General features: G+C 41.6%; 1 protein-coding gene across 4 annotated transcripts in view; it reads right to left on the bottom strand.

Moving 5' to 3' along the window:
* Positions 1-13,876, bottom strand: part of cramp1 (cramped chromatin regulator homolog 1) — a 67,706-nt gene that overhangs the window by 27,652 nt on the left and 26,178 nt on the right. For all 4 annotated transcript variants that reach the window (XM_061884475.1, XM_061884476.1, XM_061884473.1 and 1 more), the window contains exons 5-8: positions 12,580-12,663; positions 10,343-10,391; positions 893-978; positions 578-701 (exon numbers count right to left, since the gene is read on the bottom strand). In XM_061884475.1, coding sequence (XP_061740459.1) covers positions 578-701; positions 893-978; positions 10,343-10,391; positions 12,580-12,663 — 343 coding nt within the window. The remainder of the gene's footprint in view (positions 1-577; positions 702-892; positions 979-10,342; positions 10,392-12,579; positions 12,664-13,876) is intronic.

The following is a 13,876-nucleotide window of genomic DNA, read 5'->3' as shown; positions in this document are numbered from 1 at the left end:
TTTGTACACTTCCAAAATTGCTAAGATGACAGAGTGTTGTCTGTACAACCAGGTATTGCAATCACTAATCAGTCAAGCAGCATTTAGCCAAACTCCCTCTAAGTAATTTCTTAACAACAAAGCTAGTATGCTAGGTGGAAAAAGGTGCTGGCTTGATGCTAATTTACCTTAGATTTGCCGTAGACATGCTATTATAAGCATTAATGATTTTACATGGTGATTTGTAAACTTCCAAACTTGGTCATGAAAACTACAACTAAGATGAATGTTGCAAGCTAACAGCGTGTGTGTAATAAGCACAATACTTACAGTATAAACACTTTGTAGGCACAATATAACACATTTAGCGTCCTGAAAAAAAGCTACTTCCTTGTTAGACAACTTACCATAGATAGCCTACACAATACTAATAAAAGAATAATAATAATAATAATAATACTACAACACTGCCATCTAATGTTTTGGAAGTGCAAGAAGTGGACGTCACAGTCAGCATAATCAGCTCATTTTGAAAAGTTCCCAGGTAGCGGGAAGTAGGAGCGCATAGGTAGCTACTGGTGTCTGTAGAGATGCTGACCTGAGGCGAGGGTTGTACGCTAGACTGTGAACGCGGGCCCAGGAGTAGTTGCTGCGCGGCTGAAGCTCCACCGCCACCTTCAGTGGTAAGCGCACCGGCTTCTGGTCCTCCTCGTCACTTACTCCTGCAACGACATGAGGAGACATTGATTTTTAAAACTCTGTATGAAGGCACAGCAAGGTTTTAGTGCTATTGATCATGTGACATCTCTTTGTGCAGGTTACCATGGAAACACCCCCTCACTTGCCATTGTTTCTGCTAAAAACCTGCCCAAACTAAGTCATTACTGGCATGCTTTAAAGTGTGTTTCTTCACCGTCTGGGTCACAGAGTTTCTTCAAGGCACGGCACATGGGGGCTTTGATGCGCAGGTTCCTGCCTTTGGAGCGCACAGTGGTGGCCCTGATCCAAGATACAACACAGTACATTTACATCTCACCTGATCCAAGACACAACACAGTACATTTACATCTCACCTGATCCAAGACACAACACAGTACATTTGTAAAGTAACTCACAAAACTGTCACAAACATTCAAGTCAGACCACAAATGATTCAGTTTTTGTGGGATGGATGGATGGATGGATGGATGGATGGATGGATGGATGGATGGATAGATGGATAGATGGATAGATGGATAGATAGATAGATAGATAGTACTTTATTGATTCCTTCAGGAGAGTTCCTTCAGGAAAATTAAAATTCCAGCAGCAGTGTACAGCGTTGATATCAATTTCAATAAAAGTAAAAAGTAAATAATGGGGGTTTAAAAGGAAACAAAAAAGAGAAATATTACAATAAGAATAAAAACTAAAAAGCAACAATGGGAATAAAAATATAACAGTGAAAGATGTCAGAGGATTAAAGAGTTATGGTTTAAAACAGGGGCCCGAGGCATGTAAAGTAACTCATATATGTATATATATATACATACAAACCCCGTTTCCATGAGTTGGGAAATTGTGTTAGATGTAAATATAAACGGAATACAATGATTTGCAAATCCTTTTCAACCCATATTCAATTCACTGCACTACAAAAACAACATATTTGATGTTCAAACTCATAAACTTTTTTTTTTTTTTGCAAATAATAATTAACTTAGAATTTCATGGCTGCAACACGTGCCAAAGTAGTTGGGAAAGGGCATGTTCACCACTGTGTTACATCACCTTTTCTTTTAACAACACTCAATAAACGTTTGGGAACTGAGGAAACTTAATTTTTGAAGCTTTGAAAGTGGAATTCTTTACCATTCTTGTTTTATGTAGAGCTTCAGTCGTTCAACAGTCCGGGGTCTCCATTGTTGTATTTTACGCTTCATAATGCGCAACACATTTTCGATGGGAGACAGGTCTGGACTGCAGGCGGGCCAGGAAAGTACCCACACTCTTTTTCTACGAAGTAACGCTGTTGTAACACTTGTCTTAGCATTGTTTTGCTGAAATAAGCAGTGGCGTCCATGATAATGTTGCTTGGATGACAACATATGTTGCTCCAAAACCTGTATGTACCTTTCAGCATTAATGGTGCCTTCACAGATGTGTAAGTTACCCATGCCTTGGGCACTAATACACCCCCATACCATCACAGATGCTGGCTTTTGAACTTTGCGCCTATAACAATCAGGATGGTTATTTTCCTCTTTGTTCCGGAGGACACCACGTCCACAGTTTCCAAATATAATTTGAAATGTGGACTTGTCAGACCACATAACACTTTTCCACTTTGCATCAGTTCATCTTAGATGAGCTCGGGCCCAGCTAAGCCGGCGGCGTTCCTTGGTGTTGTTGATAAATTGCTTTCGCTTTACATAGTAGAGTTTTAACTTGCACTTACAGATGTAGCGACCAACTGTAGTTACTGACAGTGGTTTAATGAAGTGTTCCTGAGCTCATGTGGCGATATCATTTACACACTGATGTCGGTTTTTGATGCAGTACCGCCTGAGGGATCAAAGGTCCGTAATATCATGGCTTACATGCAGTGATTTCTCCAGATTCTCTGAACCTTTTGATGATTTTACGCACCGTAGATGGTAAAATCCCTAAATTCCTTGCAATAGCTCGTTGAGAAATGTTGTTCTAAAACGGTTCTTATTGAGTTTGGACATGTTTTATAATGTTCACAAAGTTCAGTGAGCATGTTGTACAAATACAAGATCTGTTAGCTCAGTTACAGCTCATTTTATTACCTATTCTGTGTCACATGTGTTTTATGTTGCACCAAGTAAAATTCCTAGTTTGTGAACCCCTTCTCAAACAATGGCAATAAAAACTATACTGATTCTGATTCTTTCTTATATGTGAGGATGTGGTTGGATTTTTTTTGCACCCGACCAGGGAAGGTTGAATGTGTTGGGTCATTAAAGTTAATGCTGCGCAAAAGATTCACTCAGAGCTTAATTAAAGGTATCCATCCATCCATTTTTCTACCGCTTATTCCCTTCGGAGTCGCGGGGGGTACTGGAGCCTATCTCAGCTACAATCGGGCGGAAGGCGGTGTACACCCTGGACAAGTCACCCCCTCATCGCAGGGCCAACACAGATAGACAGACAACATTCACACACTAGGGACCATTTAGTGTTGCCACTCAACCTATCCCCAGGTGCATGTCTTTGGAGGTGGGAGGGGCCTATCGCCGGGTGCATGTCTTTGGAGGTGGGAGGAAGCCGGAGTACCCAAAGGTAATTGACCTACATTTTTCTCAGAAGCTGCATCGTACTCTTGATGTGGACAAAATGGCAGCATCGAATGGCCGTCTTGTAAAATGAATGCAATGTCCCTGTGGGTAACGGCATATCACCAGCCAAAATACACACAAACATTTTATATATATATATATATATATATATATATATATATATATATATATATATATATATATATATATACATACATATATATATATATATATATATATATATACACAAGACGGCCATTCGATGCTGCCATTTTGTCCACATCAAGAGTATATATATACACACACACACACACACACACATACATATGTGGAAAGAAGCCAGAGGACCAGCAATGGAATCAGGCATTCGACAACCCCCAATAAGACATGGATGAACTCACCGTGACGACCACAACCCATGTGGGGGCGAGATGGGTGCTAACAGTTCTGGACCACATGGCAACATGGTCCAGAATGACGTTTAAGCCCAAAAAATCAGGGAGCATGGTGATCCGGAAGGTAAAGTGAGGAACAGGTTCAAGCTGCAAGTGCAAGGAGAACTGATTCCATCGATTGAGGAGAACCCAATAAAGTGCTTTGGAAAGTGGTTTGACAGCACACTTACTGACAGGAACAACATCACCAGTACAGAAAAGCAGACAAAAGAGTGGCTGAGGAAGATTGAAAAAGCAGGACTCCCAGGTAAATTTGAAATATGGCTCTACCATCATGGACTGTTACCAAGACTCATGTGGCTGTTGACAGTGTATGACAACCCTATGACATGTGTAGAAGGAGTGGAAAGAAAGATCAACAAGTACCTCAGAAAATGGCTGGGAATCAATCCAAGCTTCACATCAGTAGGCCTCTACATAAGATCAGGACAGCTCCAGCTTCCCTTTCCCTTGTCATCCGTGGTGGAGGAATTCAAGGTAGCAAAGTGCAGTCTTAATGACATACAGAGACTCCCAGGACAAACAAGTCAGACACGCAGGCGTCACTACGAGATCAGGACACAGGTGGGCAGTAGACACATCTGTTGCACAAGCTGAGAGCATGTTGAGGCTACGTGACAGCTTTGGAACGCCATGCACAGGAAGACAAGGTCTTGGAACTTCCCATGTCCAACAGTGGAGTAAGGCAGAACCCAGGGAAAAAAGAGCTATGATCCAGGAGGAAGTACAAATCCTGAATGAAGAAGGTCGGAAATCAAGAGCAGTGGAACTAGCGTCCCAGAGAGCCTGGACCAAATGGGACCTCCCTAAGAGAAAGATCACGTGGACGAATCTATGGAAGCTGGAACCATTCCGCATCTCTTCTTTGCTGAGATCAGTGTATGACACACTCCTGACTCCAACAAACTTGCACAGATGGGGCATGAGAGAGGATCCACTATGCAAGCTTGGCGGGCAGAAGGGTATCATGGCCCACATCCTGTCAGGGTGTAAAACAGCACTCACCCAAGGGAGATACAGGTGGCGCCATAACAAGGTGCTCATGACACTGGCTAACAGTCTGGAGCAGCAGACATGCAACAAACGACAACCACAAGGGAAAACAAGATCAATCCAGTTTGTGAGGGAGGGAGAAAAGCCACTAACCACAGCAACATTAAGGAAGAGCCTATTGCAAATGGTCTGTTCTTGGGACATGAATGTAGACCTGGGAGGAAGGCTGCAGTTCCTCCAGGTTGTCCAAACAACCCTGAGGCTGGATATGGTGCAGTGGTCTGAAGAGGCAAAGAAGATTATTCTGATAGAACTCACATTCCCATGGGAAGAAGGGTGCGACCAAGCCTTTGAAAGGCCAAATACCAGGACCGCAGGGGAAAAGGATGGCAGGCATAGCTGTTCCTGGTGGAGGTCGGCTGCAGAGGATTCTCTGCCCAGTGTGTTTGGAGAATGCTCACAGCCTTGGGAATAACAGGTAAGGAGAGAAAAACAGCAGCTCGCAGGACAGGGGAGGCAGCAGAGACAGCCTCTTGCTGCTTAAGGAGCAGGAGAGACGAGATGACCTGGGAGCCAGGAGGAGGAGTTAGGCAGTGACTTGGCCACCACTGCCGGCCCACCAGCGGTAGGGTGTTGCGGTTCAGGGTCGGAACACCCAATGACCGCTGTATACCGTCTGAGGACATCAAGTCCCACTTGCCAAGGCTCCATTCACCTAAGGTGAATGAAGAGGAAAGCATCTACCGTAATTTCCGGGACTGTAAACCGCTACTTTTTTCCCTCGTTCTGGTCCCTGCGGCTTATACGAACAGTGCAGCTTACGGTAACCAGGGGCGCGCACTACCGAGGATGCACGAGACCGAGGCAGACATCTGACGCCAGGTAAAGAGAGCAAAACAAAGAGTAGGAGAGCGTCAGCGACAGTTTGCGCGAAGGAAGTGTTCATGCAAACACCCTCAATGTGGAAAACAAACGGAGAAGTGCATATGATGCTGCTTTTAAGTTAAAGGCAATCGATCTGGCTGTCAAAGAAGGAAATAGAGCTGCCGCACGTACCCTTGACATCAATGAATCAATGGTGAGACGTTGGAGACGGCAGCATGAAGACTTCACTTTTACTGCCATGTTACAGGCGAGCACTTTGTATTACTTTGCACCGTTGTACTATTTGTACTCTGCACGAATGCTGTTCACGATGTTTAAGTTTGATTGAATGATTGAAAGATTTATTGTTAATAAATGGGACGCTTTGCGTTCCCAAACAGTCATCTCTGTCCCGACAATCCCCTCCGTGGTAGCAGGAACCCCTATATACTACGGTAATTACACATCAAAACGCCTGCGGCTTATAGTTGGGTGCGGCTTATATATGGGGCAATCTGTATTTTGCCCTAAATTTAGCTGGTGCGGCTTATAGTCAGGTGCGCCTTATAGTCCGGAAATTACGGTATATAATGTGTGTGTGTGAGTGTGTGTACATATTATATTAATATTACGGATAAATAATTAATATGATTGGGTATGTCAAAGTCGGATAGTCGAACCTCGGATTCAGGAGGAACAGTGTGGTTTTCGTCCTGGTCGTGGAACTGTGGACCAGCTCTATACTCTCGGCAGGGTTCTTGAGGGTGCATGGGGGTTTGCCCAACCAGTCTACATGTGCTTTGTGGACTTGGAGAAGGCATTCGACCGTGTCCCTCGGGAAGTCCTGTGGGGAGTGCTCAGGGGGTATGGGGTATCGGACTGTCTTATTGTGGCGGTCCGTTCCCTGTACGATCAGTGCCAGAGCTTGGTCCGCATTGCCGGCAGTAAGTCGAACACATTTCCAGTGAGGGTTGGACTCCGCCAAGGCTGTCCTTTGTCACCGATTCTGTTCATAACTTTTATGGACAGAATGTCTAGGCGCAGTCGAGGCGTTGAGGGGTTCCGGTTTGGTAACCGCAGGATTAGGTCTCTGCTTTTTGCAGATGATGTGGTCCTGATGGCTTCATCTGACCAGGATCTTCAGCTCTCGCTGGATCGGTTCGCAGCCGAGTGTGAAGCGACCGGAATGAGAATCAGCACCTCCAAGTCCGAGTCCATGGTTCTCGCCCGGAAAAGGGTGGAGTGCCATCTCCGGGTTGGGGAGGAGACCCTGCCCCAAGTGGAGGAGTTCAAGTACCTAGGAGTCTTGTTCACGAGTGAGGGAAGAGTGGATCGTGAGATCGACAGGCGGATCGGTGCGGCGTCTTCAGTAATGCGGACGTTGTACCGATCCGTTGTGGTGAAGAAGGAGCTGAGCCGGAAGGCAAAGCTCTCAATTTACCGCTCGATCTACGTTCCCATCCTCACCTATGGTCATGAGCTTTGGGTCATGACCGAAAGGATAAGATCACGGGTACAAGCGGCCCAAATGAGTTTCCTCCGCCGTGTGGCGGGTCTCTCCCTTAGAGATAGGGTGAGAAGCTCTGCCATCCGGGAGGAACTCAAAGTAAAGCCGCTGCTCCTTCACATCGAGAGGAGCCAGATGAGGTGGTTCGGGCATCTGGTCAGGATGCCACCCGAACGCCTCCCTAGGGAGGTGTTTAGGGCACGTCCAACCGGTAGGAGGCCACGGGGAAGACCCAGGACACGTTGGGAAGACTATGTCTCCCGGCTGGCCTGGGAACGCCTCGGGATCCCCCGGGAAGAGCTAGACGAAGTGGCTGGGGAGAGGGAAGTCTGGGTTTCCCTGCTTAGGCTGTTGCCCCCGCGACCCGACCTCGGATAAGCGGAAGATGATGGATGGATGGATGGATGGATGGATGTCAAAGTCCTACCCCTACCTTGCTTACTTCTGTGACGACCACCTTAAAGTTTTGTAATCAAGCAGCTAAAATGCACTAAACACCTGGGCATAGGTGAATTGGCAGCACTAAATGTGTGAATGTTGTCTGTCTATCTGTGTTGGCCCTGTGATGAGGTGGTGACTTGTCCAAGGTGTACCCCGTCTACCACAAAGGGCAAAATGAATGCAGGGCAGTCTTTTGAAAGGTATGCCATCTCCCTGCGGGCAAGATTCCTTCTTTAACTCAGGCCAAACTGAAGACGCCGGTGGGTTGGACACCCCAAGTTTCCAACAACAAAAGAGGCTATCCCATTCTTAAATATAAACATCCCAATGACACTGCAAACGTGTCTTCATTTAGCAACCAGTCCAGTAACAATACATTTCTCTCAATATGCATCAGGAAAAAAAAGGGGAATATTAAAAAAATGGATAGATGTTGATAATCTGTAACACACAATGACTGCTATACACACATCATAAATACTGACTGCTATACACACATAAATAATGACTGCTATACACACATCATAAATACTGACTGCTATACACACGTCATAAATACTGACTGCTATACACACGTGATGAAGGGTTATATAGATACATACTGAGACGTGTGATGAAGGGTTATATAGATACATACTGAGACATGTGTGATGAAGGGTTATATAGATACATACTGAGACATGTGTGATGAAGGGTTATATAGATACATACTGAGACATGTGTGATGAAGGGTTATATAGATACATACTGAGACATGTGTGATGAAGGGTTATATAGATACATACTGAGACATGTGTGATGAAGGGTTATATAGATACATACTGAGACATGTGTGATGAAGGGTTATATAGATACATACTGAGACATGTGTGATGAAGGGTTATATAGATACATACTGAGACATGTGTGATGAAGGGTTATATAGATACATACTGAGACATGTGTGATGAAGGGTTATATAGATACATACTGAGACATGTGTGATGAAGGGTTATATAGATACATACTGAGACGTGTGTGATGAAGGGTTATATAGATACATACTGAGACATGTGTGATGAAGGGTTATATAGATACATACTGAGACATGTGTGATGAAGGGTTATATAGATACATACTGAGACATGTGTGATGAAGGGTTATATAGATACATACTGAGACATGTGTGATGAAGGGTTATATAGATACATACTGAGACATGTGTGATGAAGGGTTATATAGATACATACTGAGACATGTGTGATGAAGGGTTATATAGATACATACTGAAACATGTGTGATGAAGGGTTATATAGATACATACTGAGACATGTGTGATGAAGGGTTATATAGATACATACTGAGACATGTGTGATGAAGGGTTATATAGATACATACTGAGACATGTAATGAAGGGTTATATAGATACATACTGAGACATGTGTGATGAAGGGTTATATAGATACATACTGAGACATGTGTGATGAAGGGTTATATAGATACATACTGAGACATGTGTGATGAAGGGTTATATAGATACATACTGAGACATGTGTGATGAAGGGTTATATAGATACATACTGAGACATGTGTGATGAAGGGTTATATAGATACATACTGAGACATGTGTGATGAAGGGTTATATAGATACATACTGAGACATGTGTGATGAAGGGTTATATAGATACATACTGAGACGTGTGTGATGAAGGGTTATATAGATACATACTGAGACATGTGTGACGAAGCCATTAGAAGAGTGCTTTTTGTCTGTTGTTTTTGAAGGTTATTTTAAACACTGTTATGTTGGAATTCTTACTAATATTGATACTGTTGTTGATATTATTCATTTTGGTTTGACTCTGTTGGATTGTTTGTGTCATGTTTGTGTGTCTTCTCAGTGGCTGTGTGGATTGCTATTCAGAGTGGCGTATTCTTATTGTTTCATTAGGGACAATTGTGCTTAGTCAGCAACCAGAAGACATCTTGCTTCTTCCGTAACACATGACTGAACTAAACACAACATGACTTTGTTCAAAAATAATTCATTGGAATAGTTCTTTCCAACAATGAAGTCTAATATGAATGTTTTTCAATATTTTTGAGGACTGATTTAAACCAGGAGGTATGCACTAACTACGAATGCTACAATACAAGTTCAACATTATCAAATCTTTTTACATGACACATTAGGGAGAAAACACAACTATATCCAAAAATAAACATGTTTGCTAGTAATATTACAGTAATATTAAATAACATTCCCAGTACTTCCCACAGGACCGCAATCTATTTGTGGCAGTGGAGGGTTACTGGGGCGCAGAGAGGTCAAAGAGAAGTCCCTTAAGTGCAAAAATGATGACTTAAGTGGTTAAGCAGTATTTTCTTTTGAATAAATATAGAAATTAATAATATTTATTATCAATTTAGGTCAAAATAATTAATTTTAGCACTGTGTAATTGTATGTACATTTATATTTTGAATCAGTTTTTATGATACCATTCTAAAGTATAAATTTGTAATCAGCCTGACCTAAGCCTTGATAATAATCTTGGTGATTAACATGCTTTCATATCATTTGACAAACTTTATCCTGTTAAACTTAAGTTGGTTAGATTTTATTGCATACAATTCAAATCCAGGATACTTTAGTGGGACCCGGGCGTATCTGTAGTGGGATAGTTAGGTTGCTCAGTCCAGCAGGTTCAGGTAATACAGCATGAATGTCAGCCTTACTGGCAAGTTGCTGATGAGCTCAGACCTCCTCAGGTGTGTTTACAGCGTGACGTGTGTGTGTGTGCGTGTGCGTGCGTTACATTTGAGCTACTGAACAACAACCTACCCTTGTTGGATGAGTTCATTCAGCTTGGCCACATTCTTGTCATCCATGACTATAAGACACAAGAAAGACCCAAAGAATGGTTTACTTGCTTTGTGATAGTGTTTACTCACCTGGCTCCTCTGTACTCAGCCATGCTCTTTTGTCTCTATATAAATCAAATCTTCTATAACACACTGCAAGTGTGTGTGTGTGTGTGTGTGGGCGCGCGCGAGTGTGCAACGATGGGGGTTGTGAGTTATCCGGGTATTGTTTTTAAAGGGAAACTGCACTTTTTTTTTTTTTTTTTTTTATTTGTGCCTATCATTCACAATCATTATGAGAGACAAAAACACACACCTTCATATATGTACAATATACACACTGCAAGTATATACATCATGTAGTAACAGACACCTTCATAACACAATATGTAATATGTACAATATACACATGGCAAATATATATATAATGTAGTAACAGACACCTTCATAAATATATGTAATATGTACAATATACACACTGCAAGTATATATATCATGTAGTAACAGACACCTTCATAACAATCTGTAATATGTACAATATACACACTGCAAGTATATATATCATGTAGTAACAGACACCTTCATAACAATATGTAATATGTACAATATACACACTGCAAGTATATATATCATGTAGTAACAGACACCTTCATAAAAATATGTAATATGTACAATATACACACTGCAAGTATGTATATCATGTAGTAACAGACACCTTCATAACAATCTGTAATATGTACAATATACACACTGCAAGTATATATATCATGTAGTAACAGACACCTTCATAACAATCTGTAATATGTACAATATACACACTGCAAGTATATATATCATGTAGTAACAGACACCTTCATAACAATCTGTAATATGTACAATATACACACTGCAAGTATATATATCATGTAGTAACAGACACCTTCATAACAATATGTAATATGTACAATATACACACTGCAAGTATATATATCATGTAGTAACAGACACCTTCATAAAAATATGTAATATGTACAATATACACACTGCAAGTGTAGTATCATGTAGTAACAGACACCTTCATAACAATCTGTAATATGTACAATATTTGCCCTATTGTGATCATTTTAATCATTGATATCTTTTGTGCATTGATTTCTGTTTCCGTAGCAACGCACGTCCGACTTCTGACAGCATGTGTGTTCCTACTTCCGGAATCAAACGCAAGTGTGCGTTCTAAGCAAGGCAGACATGGTAACAGACAATAATGAAGACGACTCATTTTGGACAAATGACAATTTATAAACTTATCTTTTTGAAAGTGAATACACCCAGGATGAACTGCTGCTTCTAGAAGCGAACACGAAGGAAAAGTGAGACTGAAGCTGGGAGAAGGGCATGAAAGCTATTTTGACGCAATAAATATAGATCTTGGAGATAACCTATTTCGACATAAATGGAGTGCTTACCCGAAATCCACAGGAAACTTCCCCGGCGAGCTGGAGCAAACAGACAACTGTCCATGGAGTGAGTCACACTTTAATACTGAACATGATACACGCAGCACGGCATGCGTGTCATTACAACTACACTACATACACTGTCTGGTTAGCGGTGTACCAACTAAACATGAAAGACTAATTTAGGGATATTCTAATATGAAATGTTTGTCTGATCTTGAATGGGATTGTGCTGAAAATTTTAATTTCCCCTCGGGGATTAATAAAGTATTTCTGATTCTGATGGTTGATGTTTTTCACTCACTGTTCTATCACAGTGTTGTGTGTTATAAACTCAAACACGTTTGTGTTGACGTAGAAGCTAGCTTATCTCTTGCAGCAGTTAGCTTTCACGGCCAATACTGTAGCATGCTAGTACACTAGAAAAAAGAGTTCCTGCGTGTTCCCTCTTACAGTAACAATGTTGGACAGTTTCTTATTGTACAGGTTACACAACCTAAATGAAGTATTGTTGACCCTTTTTTGAATACATTTTTAAAGTGGTTTAGAGGTAGAAGTGATTGCTAACACTAGCTGCAATGCTAGCCACCTCGAACGAGGCCATTTGGACTTGTTAGAATGCAAAAAAAACAACTACTTTTGTCTTCTTGTCTCTCATAATGATTGTGAACAGTAGGCGCCATTTGAAATGAAGTGCAGTTATGTCTGCAAAGCAGGTTATAGCTCCAGTTTGATATGCAGGGCATTCCTCATGTCCCGCACCAACAACAGCTTGACTTACGTCCTCCCACTTTCTTGCGCAGCTCGGCGTAGCAGATGAGCCCATACAGCTCCTGGGAGGACTTCTTCAGCACCCGGGTGTACACTGAGGACGAGAGATTGACAAGGGTCACCAAGCGGCTGCTAACAATAACTTTGTTCTTTGGAAAAGACTCATGGACATAGCTGTCAAAGTGACAGCATTGGCACAGAAGGTGAATATTCTGAATGTGGGCTGGAATATATTCCTTAAAGAAATAGCACTGATATTGCTTTAAATGTCAACTAAATGTGACAACATGGTTGGTGCTGAATGAAAGCAGACATTTGGGTTGTGCCATATCAACTAAAAATGTGTAGATTAGAATCCTCCAATGCAATGTTGTGTGAGCAAACATGTGTGGGGGCTCACGTAGGAGGATGCAATAGGCCATTGAGACCTGGATGGTAAACAGGTATGCTATCAGTGTACGGGAGGGATGTAAATATCACAATACAATATTATGGTGGCATACGTCCAAATGAGTGTTAAATATCACGATACAATATTATGGTGGCATACGTCCAAATGAGTGTTAAATATCACGATACAATATTATGGTGGCATACGTCCAAATGAGTGTTAAATATCACGATACAATATTATGGTGGCATACGTCCAAATGAGTGTTAAATATCACGATACAATATTATGGTGGCATACGTCCAAATGAGTGTTAAATACCACGATACAATATTATGGTGGCATGCGTCCAAATGAGTGTTAAATATCACGATACAATATTATGGTGGGATATGTCCAAATGAGTGTTAAATATCACGATACAATATTATGGTGGCATACGTCCAAATGAGTGTTAAATATCACGATACAATATTATGGTGGCATACGTCCAAATGAGTGTTAAATATCACGATACAATATTATGGTGGCATACGTCCAAATGAGTGTTAAATATCACGATACAATATTATGGTGGGATACGTCCAAATGAGTGTTAAATATCACGATACAATATTATGGTGGGATACGTCCAAATGAGTGTTAAATATCACGATACAATATTATGGTGGGATACGTCCAAATGAGTGTTAAATATCACGATACAATATTATGGTGGCATACGTCCAAATGAGTGTTAAATATCACGATACAATATTATGGTGGCATACGTCCAAATGAGTGTTAAATATCACGATACAATATTATGGTGGCATACGTCCAAATGAGTGTTAAATATCACGATACAATATTATGGAGGCAGACGTCCAAATGAGTGTTAAATATCACGATACAATATTATGGTGGCATACGTCCA

Source organism: Nerophis ophidion, linkage group LG23, assembly GCF_033978795.1.
Source record: "Nerophis ophidion isolate RoL-2023_Sa linkage group LG23, RoL_Noph_v1.0, whole genome shotgun sequence".
Classification (NCBI taxonomy): Eukaryota; Metazoa; Chordata; class Actinopteri; order Syngnathiformes; family Syngnathidae; genus Nerophis; species Nerophis ophidion.
The sequence above is the reverse complement of the archived record's forward strand: the minus strand, read 5'-3'. Positions and strand labels throughout refer to the sequence as shown.